At 37.0% G+C, this 24,430-nt stretch overlaps 1 protein-coding gene and 1 non-coding gene across 13 annotated transcripts in view; both read left to right on the top strand.

Moving 5' to 3' along the window:
* The first annotated feature begins 204 nt into the window (after nucleotides 1-204).
* The window catches only part of DPP8 (dipeptidyl peptidase 8), a 62,921-nt gene continuing 38,695 nt past the window's right edge, over nucleotides 205-24,430 (top strand). For 7 of the 12 annotated variants that reach the window (XR_009051418.1, XR_009051419.1, XR_009051420.1 and 4 more), the window contains exons 1-3: nucleotides 205-415; nucleotides 4,488-4,757; nucleotides 9,483-9,595. Coding sequence is in view for 8 of the 12 variants with exons in the window: in XM_057722892.1 (XP_057578875.1) it covers nucleotides 4,499-4,757; nucleotides 9,483-9,595 (372 nt within the window). In the remaining 4 variants the exon portion in view is untranslated. Of the gene's footprint in view, nucleotides 520-560; nucleotides 3,028-4,487; nucleotides 4,758-9,482; nucleotides 9,596-18,563; nucleotides 18,717-24,430 lie in introns of those variants that run through there. The other 5 variants (XM_057722889.1, XM_057722887.1, XM_057722890.1 and 2 more) reach the window with 5 other exon arrangements.
* On the top strand, nucleotides 18,579-18,651 carry TRNAG-UCC (transfer RNA glycine (anticodon UCC)). Its single transcript has one exon. It is a non-coding gene; the product is annotated as a tRNA-Gly (tRNA).

Below are 24,430 nucleotides of genomic sequence, written 5' to 3'. Positions count from 1 at the left end.
CGTCCTGTGATTTCCAGCAAGTTACTGCTCTTTTCTGGATTTCTGCTGTCCCCCACCCCCGCCCAATTTCCTTCCCGCGCCTCGTTCGCTCCTCCGGCCACTAGATGGCACTGTCGTAAAGGAACCCCGCCTCGCAGAGAGAGGCGCTCTTCTTGGTCCCGTTGCGCCTTCCCGGGTTGGAGGGCAGCGCGCAAGAAACCGGAAGTGCTGGAGCCGCCGCCGCCGCCGCCGCCGCCGCCGCCTTCGCCTTCGCCTTCGCCTTTAAGTGCCGCGTTCACCGCTTCGGTTACCGCTGGCGCCGTCGCCAAGGAGGCCGCTGCAGCCGGGTCGGGAGTGGAGGCGGCGCGGCATGAAGCGGCGCAGGCCTGCTCCTTAGCTCGCGTCAGGACGGTCCGGGCGGGGCCGGGGGGGGAAGGTGCAGTATCCGCCCCCTCTCCTTCCCCTTCGCCCGCGAGGCCTGCGCCCCAGCCCACTCGGGTCTGTCCGCCTCACGGAGGAACCGCCAGGCGTGTTCTCCCGGTTAGCCCGCTCTGTGGTTTACTCAGCGCGCCGCCCTGCGCGAGCCACAGCCGGTGGCCGGGCCCCACTTGCCGGAAGAGGAAGCCGAGGCGCTCAGATTCCGAGTCAACCAACGTTCACTGGGCGCCCCCTTAGCCCTGGGTGCTGGCTCCGGACATCCACGTCCGTTATCTTAATTGAGCCTTGTTGGGGTTGGGAGCCGGGTATTGTTCGGGCTTACAGATGAGAAACGGAAGCCCACAGAGGCGAAGGGATTTGCCTAAAGTCCGACTGTGGCAGATCGGATTCGGACTGAGATTTTCCCAGCTGATGTTCTTTCTACCGGCCCAATCTAGGTCGATTCCCTCCTTGTTCACTGGCCGCTTCTCATTCTATTTTACCCACCTGGGGCAGGATAGAAGCTTTCCTTTACCTTCTCAGACATCTCCCCTCACACACTTTTCTTCTAGGACTTGGCATCCCCCCAATTCCCCTTCTTAATATTCTCTGCTACACCTCTCCTCTTGTTCCTCATTCTAGCTTTCAAGATCCTTGCTCACTTTGTGATAATGAACGCCTCAACTAGCTGTGGATCCTGACGGGTGAAATGGCTAGGCTTCAACGAGGCTTGGGGTGTTTAAGGGGACAAACTGGCGCCTGAATTAAAAATTAAGGAATGACATTTGAGTGGGTCCAAATTCAAGAGTCCTGAGGCTATTTTGTAAGCCGACATGCTCGTTCTTGAATGAGGGGCTTAGTGCGTGGGAAGGTCTCTTGATATCTTAACCCATTGTTGCTGTGTTAGCACAACTTCACTTTTTCCCCTCCATTTGCCACTGAGCCACATCTCTCTCCATCTATCTGGACTATGAGAGCCCCGGATTAAAACCCATAACAAAGTGATAGGTGTAATCACAGACCCTACTTTTTTTCTTCTACTAAGCCGGGATTTCAACAAACTTACCACTTCCGTTTCCAGAGAAGTTACCTAGTTCAGTTATTTTCAGAGTATACGTGGAAAGGAAAGAAGTGAAAATGAAATGCACTGAAAATGGATAATACATTCTTTATCTTGTGAAAATCTTGATGTTAACTGCAAGTTAGTTCTTCCACAAAAATGGCCTGTTGTGTAGTTCTTCTTGGTTATTTTACTGAGTCTGTTCTGTCTCCAATCAGATAAATATGTATTCTGTAAAATAATACAAATTATTATGTAAAAGGCAGAAGAACAGGACCAGGCACAGAAATAAATTTTATTATTAATAATCTATCATTTTTGAAGATTTTCAATAGCCACTGAGTAACCTCACATCTGTATGCCTTTTACACTTTTAAAAGTTCTTCCATAATTTACCTTTTAATGTGTATCTGGATGTCAGGATTTACGTCACTGTTTGGATATTCTTTGGAGTAAATTGGGCTGTACGTTTCTGAAATAAAATCAGTTTATAATTTTCATAAAATGCAGATACAAAATAATTCAGGCATTGTATATTATATCAAAAAGAATATGCATCAGTTTTAAATACTATTTGAGACTTTAGGTTTAATCTTTTAGGGCACATAAGATCCATTTTAATAATGATCAACAGCCTTATATCTTATTTCATTATCCTGGTGAGCGGGATTGGTTGGTGAGAAAAGGAAAGACTCCTGTGAGAAGAGCAGGGTAAGCAGAGGGATCTATGCTTGAAGTTGAGTTACTTGAAAAAGATCTCTTTGAATGTGGAAGAGATCTGAACAGATGAAAATACAGTCAGGTAGGCACCAAGGAAGGGCCTTAAGTAAAGAGGTAGGTGGGGCAGTGAAATATATGCACTGTGTTAAGAATGTGTACTGACCTATTTTCTAATTTTTGAAATTAGAAAACCGGGGTCACATATTTCAAGAATGTGTATATAAGGTGTTGTGGAAATCTGGAAATTGTCAGTTAGTTACACATTTGTGTAAATTACTAAAACTGTAATATCAGGTCTATCCTAGGAAATGCAGGGTATACATTTATCATAAAATACAGAGTGGTAGTGTCATTTGAACTGTAAAATGTGTGTGTGTGTATGTATGTGTATGTAGAGAGAGAAATAGTCCAGGGACCTAGTACAATTTAGGAATACCAGGTAGTTTTGCTTAAGTGCAAGGTAATGCAACTTTTACATAGGCTAGAAGTCAAATTAGTGACTCGAAGCTGGGCAGTAAGCTTGGGAAGTCTGTCTGCTGAGCTTCCCTGTTCCATACCCAAGCTCTGTTGTTTCAAACAGTGGTTTGGAGATGAAGTTCCAAATTTAACACAAGAGGAGCTGAGAAAAATGAGCCCAGTTCGTGTATCTCCTTGTTTCACCTGTCCCTTACTCTCTTAGGAATCAAACTAGATCCATTGACACATTCGATAGAAAAGAGACTTCCACCAGGTTTTAGATGGACAGACAACCACTACTGTCATATACTGCTACTTAAATATCAGTGTGCTGAATACCATTTGAGCTAAATGACTGTTTCTCTGTTGAGCTGTTTGGATTTTAATCATTGGAGGTAAATGCCCAGTTGTAATAATATTACAAGTTGTATACCTGTAGAACTCTCATAGGTTTTCTGGCTGCTCTTGCTACTGTTACATTGAAAATGGTGGTGTAGTTCAGTGTAGCTTGAAAAAAGACACAGTATCTTGGCCACACAGTTCTGTTCATTTCCGCATACCGTACAGCACACCTGATGGACTAATGCACAACCCATACCTGCTTATTACTTTTTGTCTGTGGTTGGTAGTTTTTACCATGAACTCCTCTGTTAACCTGTGAAATTAGCTTTGAAAAAGACATCATGTTAAATATACAGCCATGTATTGATTTTTGTTGTAGAAGTAGTTAATAATTATGTGAATTGATTACGCAAATGCAATCTAGTTTATCTCCCAAGTCCACATGTTTTTGACATTTATTAGCTCAAAAAGAGGTTGCCTCAGAATTTTTGTTTATGTTGCTCCTTTTTGGTAGTGTCATGAATAATGCATGTCAGAATATCATACAGTGGCTTATGATAACACTTCTTGTTATTCTCTGTGATACTTTGCATCTGTTACATTTAAATATTGAAATGGATAAAGGAAAAAATAACCCTCATGGATTTGTGAAATGAAAGAAACATTATTAGATGAAATCTTAATACTGTTTAGGGGTTGAACTGGTAAATTGGGTTCAGACTTTTATGAAAATATTGATAGTACAAACATTAAATGTTTTCTGCATAAACTACAACTAAAGCCACTTTTTTTCTCATCTAATCATGAGAGTAAAAGTTGTGTAATTTGTAATAATAGTCACATAAATTCCTTATAGGGTTACACAAGGGATCATCAGGTAGTGATGTCTAGGCAAGAGCAAAAGATGAAGAGAAATGTACCAGCCAGTTAGGTCTTTTTTTGTTTGGAGTCTCATTTAAAAGGAAACAGTATTTATATTATCTTGGGTAAGTGCCCTAGGAAGGTTATAACAAGTACATTGTTTGCAACAATTTTATTACTGTTCTAATTGGTCATGATTATTTCTGTTAGCTGAGGAAGTCCACATTTATCAAATGTGTTACTTTTTTTAAGTGAGGAAACACTTAACTGCCTTGGCACATTTAGCTTCTCTATTGACATGCTCTTTGAAGGAGCATACCAGCCAACTGGCATGTGGCCTGTTTCCTTCCAGTGTGGGAAAGAAGAAGGAATTTTGGCAAGAGATACCTAAGGAAAGCCTTTTATAAAAGTTCCCAAAGAGATTTATAGTCACAGTGAAATAGACATGACCTCAATTTCCTTTTAAATCTCATTTTTAAACTGAACACCAAAAAGGGAGAGCTCTTGCTTTTCTTACTAAGTTTCATTGCAACTGTACTGAAAAGCATTTATTCCCCTTTTTTGGGGTGGGGTGGGGGAAGCCTTATCAGACTGTCATTCTGATTGATATAAGAAGGCAGACCTATGAACTTCATGTGCCTTATTTTCCTAGGAAAATGCAACATGGCAGCAGCGATGGAAACAGAACAGCTGGGTGTTGAGATATTTGAAACTGCAGAGTGTGAGGAGAATATTGAATCACAGGATCGGCCTAAATTGGAGCCGTTTTATGTTGAACGATATTCCTGGAGTCAGCTTAAAAAGCTGCTTGCTGATACCAGAAAATATCATGGCTACATGATGGCTAAGGCACCACATGATTTTATGTTTGTGAAGAGGAATGATCCAGATGGGCCTCATTCGGACAGGATCTATTACCTTGGTGAGTATGAAGTCATAGTTTCTGAAAGGAAATGCTTTCTTAATTCAAACTTAGAGGCTAGATGCAATCAGTGCTCAAATTTTGGTGAATAAAATAAGTGAATCAGTGATGGTTCCACTAAAGGAAAAAAAAATAATTGAAGAACTTCACTTTTGGTGCTGTTTTAATTTTGTTTTGTCCCATTAACTTTATTTTTTATTTTTATTTGCAGATAACAAATCATGAATTGATCATGACCTTACTTTCAAAGAAAAGATGCTAGATATTACTTCTTCCTAAGCTAGTTCAAAATGCCTTTCCTTAGGAGTGGTCAGATTCCTTAGGAATAGTCAGATTCCTTAGGAATAGTCTGATTAGGAACACAGTTGATAAAACCAGTAGTTTGTTCCCACTCTCAACCACTGCTGTTTTCATTTTTTTAAACCAAGGCTTGTTTTGGTCTCTTCTTCCTGAGCCCATTCACTCCAGGTTTAAGGTCTGTCTACATTAAATAAGTGATACCACTGATAGACATTTTTGTTTGTTTGTTTATGCACCTTATATGCTTTACTAAGATGTTGTGGTAAAAGGAATAGGTAATAAATCCTGAGTAACTAGCATGCTTAGGCACAGCTTAGTACTGAAAGAAATGACTAACCTAGCACATGTATAGACACAGGGCAGTGGATAAAGAGCCAGTCTAAGAATTAAAAGCCTCGGCTCTGATATCAGCTCCATTGCTGACTTGTTTACCCTGTGGCCCTCAATTTCCTCATCTGTCAAATGGGGATTAATATCTGTCTCATAGGATTGTCTTAAGTATTAAACATTTTACATGAAAACATTTCCAAACTTAAACACATGTTAATAAACACAATACTGTTTTTGTACATCCAAACCAAGTTTGATTGTGCTATGGCTAGTTTGAAAAAGGAAACTAAAAAGGGAAAGGAAAAAAACAATTTGTAGACCCCATTCCCACCCCCAAGCAACTGTCTGCATTACAGTATTATTTTTTAGGATTAGAAATAGTAGTTGTAAATTGTAGTATGCTGCCTAGCATTCACCAACTGGTAATTATTATTTGTATTATTATTAGCTTAAGTCCCAAGGGCCTATTCATTCATTCATTGTCACTCATTGAACATATTTATTGAAAGATTATGCTAAAATATTTAAGTAAGTCATCTGAGTAACAAATATATATATTCTCAAGAAATTTATGCTATGGCATTTTCGGAGGCAGAAATTCAGACTTTCCTCAGATTGGAAAAGCAATATAAGAAAAACCCATCCATAATTGCTAAATCAGGCAGTTTCGTTGGAAGAGAGTTTGGGCAGAATTAGGGGGGAAGCCTTATATTTAGTATAATATTTAAAAATAGCCAGACTGCCATAATTCTTAACTATTAACAAATGTCTCACAAAAATCTTTATGAATTACCATTAAAACTGCTTAAAGAAAGGGATCTCACTCCCAATACAGTGGAATCACAAGCCCATAAATTTTGGAGTTTCCCTCCTGTGGTCATGCTGTTTTGTTTTCCTAACCCAGATCCTGAAGGGAATGAATGTTTGGTTGGTAGAGTGAGGAAGAAAAGGATGTGAGAGATGGAAACACTGGAGGAACTGAGGCCCAAGTTCCTCGGCTAGGGGTTGGATGGGAAAGAAAGGTCTGAATGGCCAGAGATGTGTTTGAGGGCACTGACCTCCTAATGTGCCTTTGTTTATTAAATTTTTAAAAATAGGTCTTCTCCCCTCCTCCAACGCTGTTTGACGTTTTTGGTTGTTTTTTTTTTAAGAGATGTTCTCTGCATGAGTCTACATTAGTAATTACAGACTCTTTTTTTTTTTTAAAGCAACTCCAGGGTATTCTATTATATAATTGTGCCATATTTTACTTAACCAGGCCTCTAATAATGGGCATTTCGGTTTTTCTATTTTGGTATTACAAAAAATGAGGGAGCAGATATCACTGTACTAGGTCATTTTGTACGTGTGTGAATTTACTGAATAGAACTAATTCCAAAGAGTGGAATTACTGGGACAAAAGGTGTATAGATTCTGAATTTTTATTGATATTGCCAAACTGCCCCTCCATTGAGGTTATAGAGTTTACATCCCTGTCAGCATTGTCTCAGCGTATGTAATTCTTTACACCTGTTCCAATAATGAGTAATCAAACTTCTATTTATCTTTCCTAGTCTGATTGGTGAACAGCAGTCCCTCACTGTAATTTTTAAAAAATTATTATTGTTTTTTTAAATTGAGGTAAACTGACATATAACACTATTAGTTTCATGTGTACAACATGATTCAATATTTATATACATTGTGAAATGATCACTACAGTAAATCTAGTTAACATCTGTCACCATGCATAGTTAATAAAAAAAATTTTATTTCTTGTGATAACTTTTAAGATTTATTCTTTTAGCAACTTTCAAACATGCAGTATAGTATTATTAATTATAGGCATCATGCTGTACATTATATCCCCATATTTCATTGTGGTTTTAATTCGTATTTCTCTTGTGAGTGAAGTTGAGCATCCTTTCACATATTTGTAAGACATTTGTATTTCTTTTTCTGTGACCAATCTGTTTGTAATCATTGTCTTTTATTGGATTGTGGTTGCTTTTCTTGTTGATGTGAAGCATTTTTTTGTACCATAAGGGAAGTAACCCATTGTAGTATTTTTCCATGAGGTTTAATGTCTTTTGTCTTTAGTGCCTTTCGTCCTTTTGTAGAAATTTGTGATTTTTTTTTTGGTAGTTAAATTTTTACTTTTTATGTAATTTTGCATCACATCTAGAAAGGCTTTCTCAACTCCAAATTATATTTTTTGAAATCTTTATGTACTTTGGACTTTGTTTTGTTTCATTGATCTGTCTGTTAAATCAAGTGCCAATACTATGCTGCTGTTACTATTATGATTATTATCATAGCTTTAGATGTTTTTCTATTTTATGGTACTAGTCACCCTTCATCACTCTTTTTCTTACTTTTCTTGATTACTTTTGTTTGCTTGTTTTTGTGTGAGAACTTAAAATTAGCTTAAAGCTCCTTTCTCCCAACCCTATTTATACTATTTTAGGATTACATTTATGGATAAAGTTAGGAAAATTGACTTGACAATCTTTAAAGTATTGAGCTTTTCAAGAAAGTTGTATGCCATTTTGTTTGCTCAGGTCTTTTATATCCATCTGAATATTAATATTTTTCCATGTAAATCTGTTGTTTCAAAAATTTTAATATACTTCAGACATCAATAAATACCAGTGTGTCAACAGGAAAGAAACAATGGGAAAAGGTCATTTTGTGTTTATACAGAACTGGTGTGTGTGCACATAGACTGTGTTGGAAATTTTTATTGGTCCCAGTTGAAGCCAAGGAAGGCATTATGGAATAAGGAGCAGTTTCAAGAGGGGCATCTGAAGTGATTATGGGGAATGGCTCTCATTTGAGGATAGATGAGAACCAGCTTTTTCATGTTTTGCAGGCTGAAAGCTCTTAGAAGTAAAAGGCTTAAGAAGAGGATATGATCATATTTTGTAAGAGTATGAATGGTGTGGATAGATGACTACAGTCTTAAGAATTATGTAACAAATTAACTCTGGAATGTACGAAATAGATTTAAGGGAAAACTAAGTGCTGAAGTAAATATCAGCTGATACCTAACTTTTTAGGTATCAAAAAGGCAACACATACTAAGAAAGGTTTAAGAAAAGTTTAGAATAATAAAGGGATAAATGATGCTGTGGATATTTGGGGGCTCATCCCCAACCTTTGCAAGGGTTAGCATGGAAGTTAACCATGCCCTTCCACAGACGACGTTCTCTGCCATTATCAGAAAGACAAAGCTGAGGATTTTTTCCACTAGAGAGTTTTTGTTCTTCCTGTGTGATTTATTTTCTCTTTCCTTCACTGTCCCCTAGCGTTTTTAGAAGTGATATCTTTCTAGCACCTTTTAGAGTAGAAGGACTTTGAGTTTTCTTTGGTTCACCTCTTCATAACCATGTTGTATTTCTCTTACTTCGTTTATGATATGTAGTTGATTCTACACTGCTGTGATCTTTCCATTCAGTTATTGTATGATTTCACAGAATAGACCTATCTTCTACTTAGTATAGACCTCTTTCTTTTGCAATTCCTGAATAAAGGATAAAGAGACTTTTAGCAAATCAGATAACAGATTCTGTGTTGTTTTTTTTAAATTTTTTTTCTGTGTTGTTTTAATATGACTATACTTTCATTTGAAACTTATTAGTGATGGTAGTGATAGAACATTTATAATGAAGAAAAACTCAAATTCAGTTAGACCTCTGTATTTCTAAATAAATACATTAAATGATTCAGAGAAAGAAGAAGGTTGGTAGTCTGAAGTTGTCACAAAGCACCCCTATTTGGAATCTAATGAGTCTATTGCCAACTTGTAAGACACTAACAATTTAAAAAAAAAAAAAAACTAAAAATGACACTTGTCCTTACATCATCTTATACACGTTTATGTTTGTTTTGAGAGGGACGAAAATTTTAATATCAAAAGGAAACCTGAGCATTTTTCTGGGAGCTTGGGTTTTATTGAAGAAGATTACTGCGGCATATGGCATGTGCATCTCCTGCTTGTTAACATTCATTAGAGGCCCCATAGAGTGCACAGTTTTGCATTTTATACTTACTAGTATGATTGTGGTAGATTGCTATTTCTTAAAATAACAAAAAATGATTGTTTTCTTTTTTTAGCTATGTCTGGTGAGAACAGAGAAAATACACTGTTTTATTCTGAAATTCCCAAAACCATCAACAGAGCAGCAGTCTTAATGCTCTCTTGGAAGCCTCTTTTGGATCTTTTTCAGGTAGGATTAAACATTGTTATTCCCATGATTTTGTGTATGTTTTTAGATAGTGCATTTATTTAGGGATAGAAATTCAGTTGGGGTTTTATATTTGAAGTAGATATGAATCAAAAGGAATTAAAACATTTTAAAATTTTTGTACGTATGACCCTGAAATTTCATTTAATTCTCAGTATCTGAAACTAGGGATATTAGATACTACAATTCAGATTTTTAAAAAAATTTTTTATTTAAAACAATTTTTTTTTTTTGCCACCCAGTGTGGAGTGGCATGTGGGACCTTAGTTCCCTGACCAGGGATCAAACCGGAGTTCCCTGCAGTGGAAGGGCAGAGTCTTAACCACTGGACCACCAGGGAAGTCCCCAGATTTTATTTTTAACTACCTTCTCCCTGTTTAACCACCTTTCCCTTGTACAAACTTGGAGGTTATATATTTCTCACATTTTGAGGGGAGAGTTGTTCACATAAAAGAAGTAATATATATTTCCACAAAGCTTTTTATTCAAATCTTTAATTTGTAGTTCTAATATTTAGTAAATAGGGGCTACTCTTTGTTGCAGTGCGTGGGCTTCTCATTGAGGTGACCTCTTGTTGCAGAGCACAGGCTCTAGGTTTGCAGGCTTAAGTAGCTGTGCCATGAGGGCTCAGTAGTTGTGGCTTACGGGCTTTAGAGCGCAGGTTCAGTAGGTGTGGTGCATGGGCTTAGTTGCTCCTCGGCATATGGGATCTTGCCAGACCAGGGATCCCAGGGATCGAACGTGTGTCCTCTGCATTGACAGGCAGATTCTTAACCACTGCATCACCAGGGAAGTCCTGTGACTTTTTTTTAAAACAGAAAAATTCCTTATTCTAAGAACAGTGTGTTGAAATAATGATAGTTTGCTCATGGAATAGGTTGCAAATTAGTGAGTCAAAGTTCTTTTTTTTTTTAAGCTTTATTATGGAAAATTTCAAACCATACAAAAGTAGAATCCTATGGGAACTGGTTTTAACAATTATCAAATCTTGGCCGTCAGTGTTTCATTGTAGGCTTACCAGTCCTCCCTCATAGTCCCTACCCCCACTTCTTGGATTATTTTGAAAGAGTTCCCAGATATGTCATTTCACTCCTAAGTCAGCCAGAATGTATCTCTAAAGAATATAGATCTTTTTAGACGTTACCACATTACCATCGTATCTTAAAAATCATTGATCATTTCTTCATATAAAATATTCAATTTTCCCTGATTTTTAAAAATTTATTTATTTATTTTTATTTTTTTAATTTATTGGCTGCGTTGAGTCTTCATTGCTGCTCACGGGCTTTCTGAAGTGGCGGGGGCGGTGGCGGGGGTGGCTACTCATCATTGAGGTGTGCAGGCTTCTCATTACGGTGGCTTTTCGTGCTGCGGAGCATGGGCTGTAGGTATGCGGGCTTCAGTTGCCGAGCATGGCCCCAAGTAGTTGCTGCTCACGGGCTTAGTTACTCCACGGCATGTGGGATCTTCCTGGATCAGGGATCGAACCCATGTGCCCTGCATTGGCAGGCAGATTCTTAACTACTCTGCTACCAGGGAATCTCCTTCCCTGATTTTTAAATAAATGTTCTCTTTTTTTACACTTGATTTGTTAAATCAGGATCTAAATAAAGTTCATGTATTACGATTGATTGATAGGTTTGTTAAGTTTCTCCTACTTTTAATCTGTTGGTTCCTGTCGTTTTTTTACTCATTGCAGTTTCTCTATTGAAGAAAGAGGGTCTGTTTTGCTGATTGTATTCCTGTGGTATTATTTGATATGTTCTAAAGTCTCTGTATTTTCTGCAAATATAAATAGGTAGTCAGATCTTGAAGCTTGATCAAACCCAGGATTGCTTTTTTTTTTCTCCCAAGAATACTTTATAGATCAAAAGAATTGAAAGCAGAGTCTTGAACAAATAATTCTACACCCATGTCCATAACAGCATTATTCACAATAGCTAAAAGGTGGAAGTAACCTAAGGGTCCATGGACTGACGAATGAATAAACAAAATGTGGCATATACAATACATATAATGGAATATTATACAGCCTTAAAAAGGAAGGAAATTGTGATACATGCTGCAACATTGATGAACCATGAAGATATGATGCGTGAAATAAGCCAGGGACTTCCCTTATGGTGCAGTGGTTAAGAATCTGTCACCAATGCAGGGGACATGGGTTCAACCCCTGGTCCAGGAAGGTCCCACATGCCGAGGAGCAGCTGAGCCCGTGTGCCACAACTACTGAGCCTGCACTCTAGAGCCTGTGTGCCACAACTACTGAGCTCAAGTGCCTAGAGCCTGTGCTCGGCAAGAGAAGCCACCTCGATGAGAAGCCCGTACACCACAATGAAGAGTAGCCCCTTGTGTATAAAAACAGATGACTGAACTTGGTGTACCCCCCAAAAAATAAAAAAAAATTAAAAAAAAAAGAGTAGCCCCTGCTCACCACAACTAGAGAAAGCCCTCGCATAGCAATGAAGACCCAACACAGCCAATAAAATTAATTAATTAATTAATTAATTAATTAAAAAAAAGAAAGAAAGAAGCCAGTCACAAAAGGATAAGAAGTCTACTAGAATTGTAGTTGCCAGAGGCTGGGGAAAGGAAAAATGAGGAGTTGCTGTTTAATGAGTTGAATGGGTATAGTTTTACTTTTGCAGAATGGCAAAGTTCTGGAGATGGGTTGTACAACAATGTGAGTATCTGAATAGTACACTTAAAAATTGTTAAGATGGTAAGTTTTATGTTATGTATATTTTACCACAATTAAAAAAATAGAGTACTTCATAGATAATGTTGTATGCCCTTATTGAAAGTCATAAAGAGCCTTATTTATCTTCTTGTGATGATAGCACTCTTTGATCATTACCTAGATCTGTTATAAAATAGTGAAATTTTATCATTCCTTCTTTATTTGTTAACTGAAAAACTTCTATAAAGAGAAAACTGCTATTCAACAACTATTCAGTTATCCTGAGGTCTAGTTCACAATAGAAAGGCAGGATCTTTCTTTTCCTTTATTTCACATTTTTCAAATAATCTATATTCTACAGTCTTCTATACATGATCAATTAAGGGTTTTGGAAGTTTTGTTTTTGTATCTTTATAAACTTACAGTGTAAGCCTGTTTGGTATCTTTTGATCCCCTGGCAGTTAATATTCTTATTGTACAAATTGTCTTATTTTTGGTTGTTGGATTCCCCTTCAGCTTGACATGTCAGATCCTTTTGACATGACCTGGTAATAGTTGATAGCTTTCTTGCTTTCTGCTGTGAAGATGTTTCATGATCATCTGTCACATTGCTTATCCCATGCATGGAATCAACCGTTTCTCTCTAGTTCCTTTAGGGGAAAGTGGTATTAAGAGACCATGATCTGAGTACTAGAGATACTTATTATTATTAGGTTGTTAATTGTTTCTAGGTCTTTTTATTGGGCAAACTAGGGAATACATACATTGTGTGTATGTGTGTGTGTATTTGAAATGTACGGATCAACATGAATTCATATCAGTTCAGATAACATATGAGGCCAGACTGATATAGCCAATGCAGATATTGCACTAAAGGATTTTTCTTTAACCTCATTTATCCTGCATATGAATTTTCTTTCTCAGGTGCCAAAGACCCTGTTTTAAGCAACAGCATAATTACTCATTTGCTTTACTCCATACTATACGCACAGCAATTTTAAAATAACAAATGAATCAGTGCTGATTACCTATCAGTAACTTGGAATTGGTCTTCTCTGTGTGGTCATACTACTAGTTCTATACAGTTAGATGCATTTGCTCCATGTTGTTTTCAAGTGTTAGAAATTCCTTTGTTTTTAATTTTGTTGTAGAAAATAGTTATATGGTTCCAAAATCAGGTCTCCAAAACCGGAAGTATTCAGAGAAGCTCCGTGTCTCCTCCACCCTTTTTCTCTCCCTCTCCTTCTAGATAACCTTTGTGTTTTTAAATGGTTTACCCTTGCTTTTTAAAAAATATAAGTGACTATGTAGATATTCCTATCCACCCCCTTAGATAAATAGTAAAATACAATATACATTTTCTCCACCTAGCAATTTTCAAATAACAATGGATCCTTCAAATCACTCCATAAGAATATATAGTCAGTTCTCCATATCCACAGGTTCAGCATTCTTGGATACAGAGGGCCAACTATACTAAGCCATTTTATAGTCTGAGGGACTTGAGCATCCACAGGTTTTGGTATCCGTGGGGGTGGGGGGGATGTCCTAGAACCAATCCCCCACAGATACTGAGAGACAACTATATACATAATCTTTATTTCTTTTTACATTTGTGTTGTGTTGTACAGATAAATCATATTCAACCAGTTCACTCTTGATGGACATTTTAGTTATTTTCAATGTTTGTATTACAAACATTACAAATAGTACTGCAGTAAAACGGTTTGGGTGTACAACTTTTTACATTTTTGCCAGTGTATCTTTAAGCTAGATTCTTAGAACTGAAATCACCGGACCAAAAGGTATATGGTATTGTAATTTTGCTAGATATTATCAAATTTACTTCCGTAGGAGCTGTGCCATTATGAATTTCCATCAGCAAGCTATAAGTGTGCCTGTTTTCTCATAGACTGTCCAACACAGTATATGGTCAAACATTTGGATTTTTTGCGGATCCGATAGGTAGAAATGATATCCTGATGTAGTTTAATTTGCTTTTCTTTTGTAGGCAGAGTTGACCATCTTTTTATCTCTAACCATTTTTCTGTGGGGTGGTTGGTCTTTTTCTTCATTTTGAGGAGCCTTTTATATACTGGAGATATTAACCCTTTGTCTGTGATATAGTTCCAAATATTTTCCTGAAGTTGTAATTTGTATTTTCACTTTATTTATGGGTGTGTGTGTGTGTGTGTTTGCGTGCGTGCACCATGTGAAAGATTTTTGTGTAATAAAATGTATCAGTCTTTTTGGTATTGCTTCTAGAATTTGTGTCTTCTCTCATAAGACAGCTTTTCTACACCAAAGTTATAAAAGAATTTACCCATGTTTTCATCTAGTGCTTTATACGGTTTCATTTTTTTAAATCTTTATTGAGGTAAATTGACATATAAAAAATTGCAAATATTAAAGTGTACAATTTAATAGATTTGGATATACATGTGTACCTGTGAAATCATTACCTCAGTCATTACCCCCAAAAGTTTCCTTGTACTGGTTTGTTTTCTCTTCTACCCACCCATTCAATGGTACAGGCAACAAATCTTTCATAAGATTTATCTCATAAGTATTTCATATTTCTATATTCTATTGTAAATGTCTTTGTTTTCTAATTTCAGTTTCTGGTTGGTCATTGCTAGTAGTTTTTTCTTTTTTAACTTTGTAAATGCTTTCTCTTTCTTTTTTTTTTTTTTTTTTTTTTTAAATCTGGGACTTCCTTGGTGGTGCAGTGGTTAAAACTCACACTTGCAATGCAGGGGGCCTGGGTTTGATCCCTGGTCAGGGAATTAGATCCCGCATGCCACAACTAAGACCCGGGGTAGCCAAATAAATAAATAAATATTTAAAAAATATAAATTGCTGATTTACAATGTTGTGTTAGTTTCTGGTGTACAGCAAAGTGAGATATATACACACACACGTGTATATATATACTTTTTTTTTTTTAATTGGCTGTGCTAGGTCTTTTTTTTTTTTTGCTGTGCGCAGGCTTTCCTTTTTTTTTAGTTGCAGTGAGTGGGGGGCTGCTCTTCCCTGCGGTGCGCGGGCTCCTCACCGCCGTGGCCTCTCTTGTTGCGGAGCATGGGCTCCAGGCACGTGGGCTTCAGCAATTGCAGCACGTGGGCTCAATAGTTGTGGCTCACGGGCTCTAAAGCGCAGGCTAAATAGTTGTGGCACACAGGCTTAGCCACTCTGTGGCATGTAGGATCTTCCTGGAGCAGAGATCGAACCCGTGTCCCCTGCATTGGCAGGTGGATTCTCAACCACTGCACCACCTAGGAAGCCCTATATATATATTCTTTTTCAGATTGTTTTCCTTTAGAGTTACAAGATACTGTATATAGTACCCTGTGCTATACAGTAGGACCTTGTTATATATCTGTTTTATATGTAGTAGTTTGTATGTGCTAATCCCAAACTCCTAATTTATCCCTCCCACCCTTTCCCGTTTGGTAACCATAAATTTTTTTTCTGTCTGTGAGTCTGTTTCTGTAATGTAAATAAGCTCATTTGATTCATTTTTTTAGATTCCATATATAAGTGATATCATATGATATTTGTCTTTCTCTGTCTGACTTACTTCACTTAGTGTGATAAGCTCTAGGTCCATACATGTTGCTGCAAGTGGCATTATTTCATTCTTTTTTTATGGCTGAGTGGTATTCCATTCTGTGGTGTGTGTATACCACATCTTCTTTATCCATTCATCTATTAATGGACATTTAGGTTGCTTCTTTGTCTTGGCTATTGTAAATAGTACTGCTGTGAACAGGGTTTTTCTTTTCTAATTTGTTAATATGGTAAAACATCTTGATTGTTGAGTGTTAAACCAATCTTGCATTCCTGGGATAAAGCCCACTTGGTTATAATTTATTATCCTTTTAAATATTGTTGGATTCAATTTGCTAATATTTTGTCTAGGTTTTTTTTCTTATATCTACGTTCATGAGGAATATTGGTCTGTAGTGTTCTTTTCTTATTATTTCTTTGTCTGATTTTGGTAATAGTGTTAATGCTAGCCACAGAATAAGTTGGGAATTATTGCCTCCTTTTTAATTTTCTAGAATTTGTTTGGTAGAATTCACCAGTGAAGCCATCTAGACCTGTAGTTTTCTTTGTGGAAAGGTTTTTAACTACAAATTCAACTTCTTCATTAGATATAGTGCAGGCTTCCTAGGTGGCGCAGTGGTTGGGAGTCTGCCTGCCAATGCGGAGGACATGAGTTCGATCCCTGCTCCAGGAAGATCCCACATGCCGTGGAGCAACTAAGCCCGTGTGCCTAAATAAATAAATAAAAACATTAGATATAGTGCTATTCAAGTTATGTATTTTTTTTTCAAGTTATGTATTTCTTTTTGAGTAAACTTTGTGTCTGTTAAGAAATGTTTCCTTTTCATCTAAGTAATCGAGTTTATTGGCATAATTTTCATAATATTCCCTATTCTTTTCAATGTCTGTAAGAATCCTTGGTGACGTCCCTCTCTTATTCCTGATGTTTTGTGTAATTTGTCTCTTCTCCACTCCCAGCCGGTTTTTTTTCTGATCAGTCTGGATAAGGGTTTATCAGTTTGGTTTCATTTATTTTTCTCTGTCATTTTATTTTTCTTTATTTCATCATTTTATGCTCTAAACTTTATTACTTCTTTTCATCTGCTTACTTTGGATCTTGTTTGTTCTTTTTCTAGTTTCATAAGGTGGTAGCTGAGGTCACTAGTCTGAGACCTTTCTTCTTTTCTTATATAGGCACTTAATGTTATAAAGTTCCCTTTAAGTAGCACATTAGCTGCAACATATATGTTTTGATATGTTGTGTTTCCATTTTCATTTAGTTCAAAATATTTCCTATTTCCCTATAACTTATAAGTTATTTAGAAGTGTACTATATAGTTTCCAAATATTTGGGTATTATCAGAATTTCATTTCTAATTTAATTCCATTGTGATCCAAGAATATACTTTGTATGACTTAAATCTTTTCAGTTTTTGAATCTTGTTTTATGGCCCTGAATGTGGTCCATCCTGGTACATGTTCTGTGTTCACTTAAAAAGAATATATGTTCTGTTGTTTTGGGGTCTATAAATGACCATTAGATCAAATTGGTTTATTGTATTGTTAAAGTCTTCTATGTCTTTACTGATTTTCTATTTGTTCTATCAGTTATTGAGAGAGAATGTTGAAATATCCAACCATAATTGTAGATTTGACTGTTTCTCTTTGCAGTTCTATTAGTTTTTCCTTTAGTATATATTTTGAAGCTATGTTATTAGGTGTATAAGTGGATAGGACTGTTATATCCTCTTCATAAATCTACTGTTTTATTGGTTTGAAATGACTTTCTTTGTTTCTAGCAATATTCTTTACACTGAAGTTTACTTTGATGTTAATATAGTCCCTCTAGCTTCCTTTAGATTAGTGTTAGCATGGAGTAAGCTTTTCCATTAAAAAAAATTTTTTTACTGGCTTTGTTGAGATATAATTCAAATATCATACAATTCACTCATTCAAATTATACAATTCAGTGATTTTTTAAGTGTATTCAAAGGATTGTTTCACTATCATCACCATCAAATATTAGCACTTTTTGTCATCTGCAAAAGACACCCATTAGCAGTTATTCCCCATCCTTCCCCTCTCTCTACCCCCAGGCCAAGGCAACCACTAATCTACTTTGTCTCTATAGATTTGCCTGTTCTGAACATTTCATATAAATGGAATTGTACAATATGTGGGCCTTCATGACTGGTTTCTTTCTCTTAACACAGTATTTTCTGGATTCATCCACAGTGTAGCAGATAATGCTTCGTGTATTTTTATGGCTGAATAATATTCCATTGTATGGTTAGACTACATCTTATTTATCCATCAGTTTATGGATAGTTGGTTTGTTTCAGCTTTGGGGCTTATATGAATAATGCTGCTTTTAACATTCATATGCAAGGTTTTGTATAGATTTATGTTTTCAGTTCTCTTGGGTATATACCTCAGAGTGGATTACTGGGTCATATGGTAACTCTATGTTTACATTTTTAAGGAACTACTAAATTGCTTTCCACATCAACTGCATCATTTTACATTCCCATCAGCAATGTATATGTGTTCTAATTTCCTACATTCTCACCAACACTTGTTATTGTCTGTTGTTTTGATTATAGCCGTCCTAGTGGATGTGAAGTGATATCCCATTGTTATTTGATTTGCATTTCCCTAATGACCAGTAATGTTGACCATTTTTTCATGTGTTTATGGGCCATTTGTGTATCTTCTTTAAAGAAATGCCTGGGGCATTCCCTGGTGATCCAATGGTTAGGACTCTGCACTTCCACTGCAGGGGGCCCAGGTTCAATCCCTGGTCAGGGAATTAAGATCCTGCAAACTGCATGACGCGGCCTGAAAAAAAGAAAAGAAAAGAAAAGAAATGTCTGTGTAAGTCCTTTGCCCATTTTTAATTGGGTTTCTTCAATGTTGAGTTGTAAGAACTCTTTATATATTCTAGATACTAGACTCTCTTTTCTCCCATTCTGTGGGTTGTCTTTTTATCTTTTTCTTTAATTGCAGTAATCATTAATTTATTAGCAGAAAATCAGCCATAATTACCTTTGGCAAGTATTTAGTACTATAATCATTAATTTAGATCTGTACATTTAAACACATTTTGATTTCTTCTTTATAGAGATAAGACATTTTTGTAACTTCCTCTTTTTTCTATTCATCATTTACCTTATTCTGAAGTTCTTATACCTTCATTTAAAAAAGTTGCTAAAATACAGATAACATAAAATGTATCATCCTAACCATTTTTGAAGGTATATGAGAACATCAGTGACATTAAGTACATTCACATTGTCGCAGGCATCACCACTATCCATCCACAGAACTCTTTTCGTCTTGCAAAACTGTAACACCGTACTCATTAAACAATAACTTCCCATTACCCCTCTGCCAAGCCCCTGGCAACCACCATTCTACTTTCTGTTCCTATGAGTATGACTACTCTAGGTACCTCACAGAAGTAGGATCATACAGTATTTGTCCTTTTGTGACTCCTTCACTTAGCATAATGTCCTTAAGGTTTATGCGTGTTGTAGCATATGTCAGAATGCCCTTTTTAAGGCTGAATGATATTCCATTGTAGGTATGTACCACATCTTGTTTGTGTATTCATCCATTGATAGATGCTTGAATTGCTCCTACCGTTTAGCTATTGTAAATAATGCTCCTGTGAACATGGGTATACAAATATCTTTTCATGTCCATGCTTTTTTTCCCCATAAGTTTATTTATTTATTTATTTATTGGCTGCGTTGGGTCTTCGTTGCTGCACACAGGCTTTCTCTAGTTGCGGCAAGCGGGGGCTACTGTTGGTTGCAGTGTGCAGGCTTCTCATAGCTGTGGCTTCTCTTGTTGCGAGCATGGGCTCTAGGCGTGCAGACTTCAGTAGTTGTGGCACTTGAGCTCAATAGTTGTGGCTCAAGGGCTCTAGAGCACAGGCTCAGTAGTTGTGGCACACGGGCTTAGTTGCTCTGTGGCATGTGAAACCTTCCCAGCCCAGGGATCGAACCCTTGTTCCCTGCATTGGCAGGCAGATTCTTAACCACTGAGCCACCAGGGAAGTCCCCACGTCCCTGCTTTTGACTCTTTTAGGTATATACTGAGAGGTGGAATTGCCGGATCATATGATTATTCCATTTTTATATTTTTGAGGAACTGCCATACTATTTTCCATGCACCATTTTACATTCCCACAGCAGTGCACAAGAGTTCCAGTTTCTCCACATCCTCACCAACACTTATTTTCTGGCTTTTTGATAGGGGCCATCCTGATGAGTATAAGGTAGTATTGTGGTCCCTAATGATTAGCGATATTGAGCATCTTTTCATGTGCTTATTGGCCACTTGTGTATCTTCTTTGGAGAAGTGTCTAATCAAGTCTTTTGCTCACTTTTTTAATCAGGTTGTTTGAAGTTTTTGTTGTTTACTTTCTTAATAAAGTCCTGTTGTTTGAATAGGGACCACCAAAGGGTATGTCCAAGTCCTCAAGGTATCTGTGAATGTAATCTTGTTTAGAAATAGGGCCTTGCAGAAGTAATTAAGTATCTTAAGATTAAATAATTCTGGATTTAGGGTGGGCTCTAAATAAAATCATTGATGTTCTTACAAGAGAAGGGAAAGGGAAATTTGAGACAGGAGGTGAAAGCCACATGAAGACATAGACAGAGATTAGAGTTATAGTGCCATAGACAAGGAATCCCTGGAGCCACCAGAAGCTGAAAGAGGCAAGGAAGTATTTTTCCCCTAGAGCCTTTAGAGGAAGTCTGGCCCTGCCTGACACCTTAATTTGGGGCTTCTGCCTTCAAAACTGTGAGAAAATAAATGTCTTTTGTTTTCAGCCACTAAGTGTGTGGTAGTTTGTTACAATAGCCCTAGGAAACTAATACACATCCTTTGATGCACAGGGTTTTAAGTTTTGATGAAGTCTAATTGATCTGTTTTTACTTTGATTGCTTGTGCTTTTGGTGTCATATTTAAGAAACTTGCTTAATCCAGTGTCACACAGATTTCCATCTGTGCTTTATTATATAAGACTTTTATAGTTTTAGCTTTTAAATTTAGGTCTTTGATGTATTTTGAGTTAATATTTGTATATAGTGTGAGTTAGGGGTCTGAATTAATTCTTTTACATGTGGAATCCAGTTGTCCTAGCACCATTTGTTGAAAGGCTATTCTTTCCCCTTGGAGTGGTCTTAGCACCTTTGTTGTAATCAGCTGACTATAAATGTATGGATTTATTCCTGGACTCTTAATTCTATTCTAATGGCCTATTTGTCTGTTCATATGCCGGTATCACGCTGTCTTGATTAATGTGGCTACATTGCACTAACTTTTGAAATTGGAAAATGTGAGTTCTTTTTTTTCAAGATTGTCTTGAAGTTCCATATAAATATTATTAGCATCAGCTTATCCATATCTGGAAGGAAGGCAGTTGGAACTTTGATAGGCATTCTGTTGAATCTCTAGATTAGTTTGGGGTCTGCTGCCATCTTTATTATCTTCCATGCGTGGACATGAAATGTCTTCCCATTTATTTAGATTTTTAAAAATTCCTTTAAACAATATTTTACAGTGTTCTGTATGCAAGTCTTGCACTTATTTCGTTAAACTTGTTCCTAAGGTATTTTATTTTATTTTGGTGAAATTTTGAATGGAATTGTTTCCTTAATCTCATTTTCCAGCTGTTCGTTGCTAGTGCATAGAAATACAATTGATGTTTGTATATCAATCTTATATCCTGCAACTTTGCTGAACTCATTTATTAGCTCTAATCATTTTTTGTAGATTTTTTAGGGTTTTCTACATATCACATGTCATCTGTGAATAGAGATGGTTTTCCTTCTTCCTTTCCAACCCAGAAGCTTTTTATTTCTTTTCTTACCTAACTGCCCTGGCTAGAACCTCTGGTACAATGTTGAATAGTAGTGGAGAACAAACATCCTTTTTTACCCCTGATTTTGAGGGGAAAACTTTCAGGCTTTCACAATTAAGAATTATATTAGTTGTAGGTTGTTCATAGATACCCTTTATCAAATTGAGATATTTCCCCACAGGTCCTAGTTTGTTGAGTGCTTTTGTCATGAAAGGGTGTTGGTTTTTGTCAAGTGACTCTTCTGGGTCTATTGAGAAGATAACTTTTTTCCATTATTGTATTAATATGATGTATTACATTGGTTGGTTTTTATATGTTGAACCAAGTTTGCATTCCTGGGATAAATCCCACTTGGTCATGTATAATCCTTTTACTATGCTTTTGTATTCAGTTTGTCAGTATTTTATTGAGGATTTTTGTGTCTATAGTCGTAAGGGATATTGATGTATAGTTTTTTTTTAAATTAATTAATTAATTTATTGGCTGCGTTGGGTTTTCATTGCTGTGTGTGGGCTTTTTCTAGTTGTGGCAAGGGGGTGCTATTCTTCATTGCGGAGACTTTGTTGTGCAGGCTTCTCATTGCAGTAGCTTCTCGTTGCAGAACATGGGCTAGGGGTGCAAGCTTCAGTAGCTGTGGCTCACGGGCTTAACTGCTCCGCGGCATGTGGGATCTTCCTGGCCCAGAGATGGAACCCATGTCCCCTGCATTGGCAGGCAGATTCTTAACCACTGTGCCAACAGGGAGGTCCCCGGTGTATAGTTTTATTTCTCTGTAATGTCTTTGTCTGGTTTTGCTATCAGGGTAATGCTGACCTCATCAAATGTTAGAAAGTGTTTGCTCCTGTTTTTTGTTTGTTTCATTTTTGTTTTTGTTTTTTTAGAAGAGTTTGAGAAGGATCGATCTTAATTCTTCTGTAAACATTTAGTAGAACTCATCAGTAAAGCCATCTACGCCTAGACTTCTTTGTGGGAAGCTTTTCGATTACTGACTCAAATCTCTTCATTCATTATAGGAATATTCAGATTTTCTGTTTCTTCTTCAGTCAGTTTTGGTGGTTTGTATGTTTCTGGGAATTTACCATTTCATCAACATTATCTAATTAGTTGCTATTCTCTTATTCATACTCTTCTCTTATAATCCTTTTTAACCCTATAAGATTGTTAGTAGCAACCCTCTTTCATTCTTGATTTTAGTAGATTGAGCCTTCTTTTTGTATTTTTGGTCATTCTAGCTAAATCTGTCAAATTTGTTGACCTTTTTAAAGAACCAGTTTTTGTTTTTGTTGAGCAGTATTATTTTTCTGTTCTCTATTGTTTATTTTCTATTTGATTTTTATTATTTCCTTACTTCTGCTTGCTTTGAATTTAGTTTGATCTTTTGTTCCAGTGTCTTAAGGTGGGAAGTTTTGTTTGTTCGTTTGTTTGTTTTTTATGCTGCATGGCTTGCGGGATCTTTGTTCCCCAACTAGGGACTGAGGGATCGAACCCAGGCCCCCAGCAGTGGAAGCGCAGAGACCTCCAGGGAACTCCCTTAAGGTGAAGGAAGATCTCTTTTGTAACGTAGTCAGTTATAATTATATATTTCCTCCTGAGCACTGCTTTTGCTGCATCCCTTAAGTTTTGGTATATTGTGTTTTCTTTTATCTCAGAGTATTTTCTGATTTCCTTCTAATTTCTTCTTTGACCCATTGGCTTTCCCCTCCTTGTGCAAACATCTGGGACAACTGTAAGGCACATCTCATTTGGTTCCCATTTCTCAGGGATTGCTGTCCTTTGTTGTCTGATGTCCAGTGTCTTAAAAACACGATTTCATGTATTTTGTCCATTTTCTGAGTTGTTTCAGATAGGAGAATATACCTGCTACCTGTCACTCCATCTTGGCTAGAAGTGGAAGTTCGTTTCATTTTTAACATTTAAATCTCTGACCCTTTTGGAATATATGGGAAGTGGATCCAGTGTTATCTTTTTTTTTTAATATAAATTTATTTATTTGTTGGCTGTGTTGGGTGTTCATTGCTGCATGTCGGTTTTCTCTAGTTGCGGCGAACGGGGGCTACCTTTGTTGTGGTGCAAGGCCTTCTCATTGCGGTGGCTTCTCTTGTTGTGAAGCACAGGCTCTAGGAACACAGGCTTCAGTAGTTGCAGCGTGTGGGCTCAGTAGTTGTGACTCGTGGGCTCTAGAGCACAGGCTCAGTAGTTGTGGCCCACGGGCTCAGTTGCTTCTCAGCATGTGGGATCTTCCCGGACCAGGGATCGAACCTGTGTCCCCTGTATTGGCAGGCAGATTCTTAACCACTGCGCCACCAGGGAAGTCCCCAGTGTTATCTTTTTGCATGTGGCTATACAGTAATTCCAACTGATTTAAAATTTAAATCAGTAATCGCTGACTGTAAAGCTCCATCTTTTCCCCACCATTTTTTTCTTATTAATTTCTATATTCAGCTTTCTATTTTGGATTTTCTACTCTGTACCATTGTTCATTTTGTTTATTCATTTTTTAATTTTTTAATATCTGGTAAAGCTAACCTTGTTCCTCATAATTGATCTTTTTCAGGGTTCTTTTTGTCATCTTGCTTGTTATTCTTTCAAATAATAAATTTTATAATCACAAAGTTATGAGTACAGAGTTCCCTTGTGAAAGTTAACTTCTTAGCTTGGAAATGTTTTGTGTTCTGATTATTAAACATTAAGGCGTATTAAGTATGGATCAAGTCTG

The sequence above is a fragment of the Hippopotamus amphibius genome, chromosome 2, assembly GCF_030028045.1.
Source record: "Hippopotamus amphibius kiboko isolate mHipAmp2 chromosome 2, mHipAmp2.hap2, whole genome shotgun sequence".
Classification (NCBI taxonomy): domain Eukaryota; kingdom Metazoa; phylum Chordata; class Mammalia; order Artiodactyla; family Hippopotamidae; genus Hippopotamus; species Hippopotamus amphibius.
This window is presented reverse-complemented; position numbering and strand designations above follow the sequence as displayed.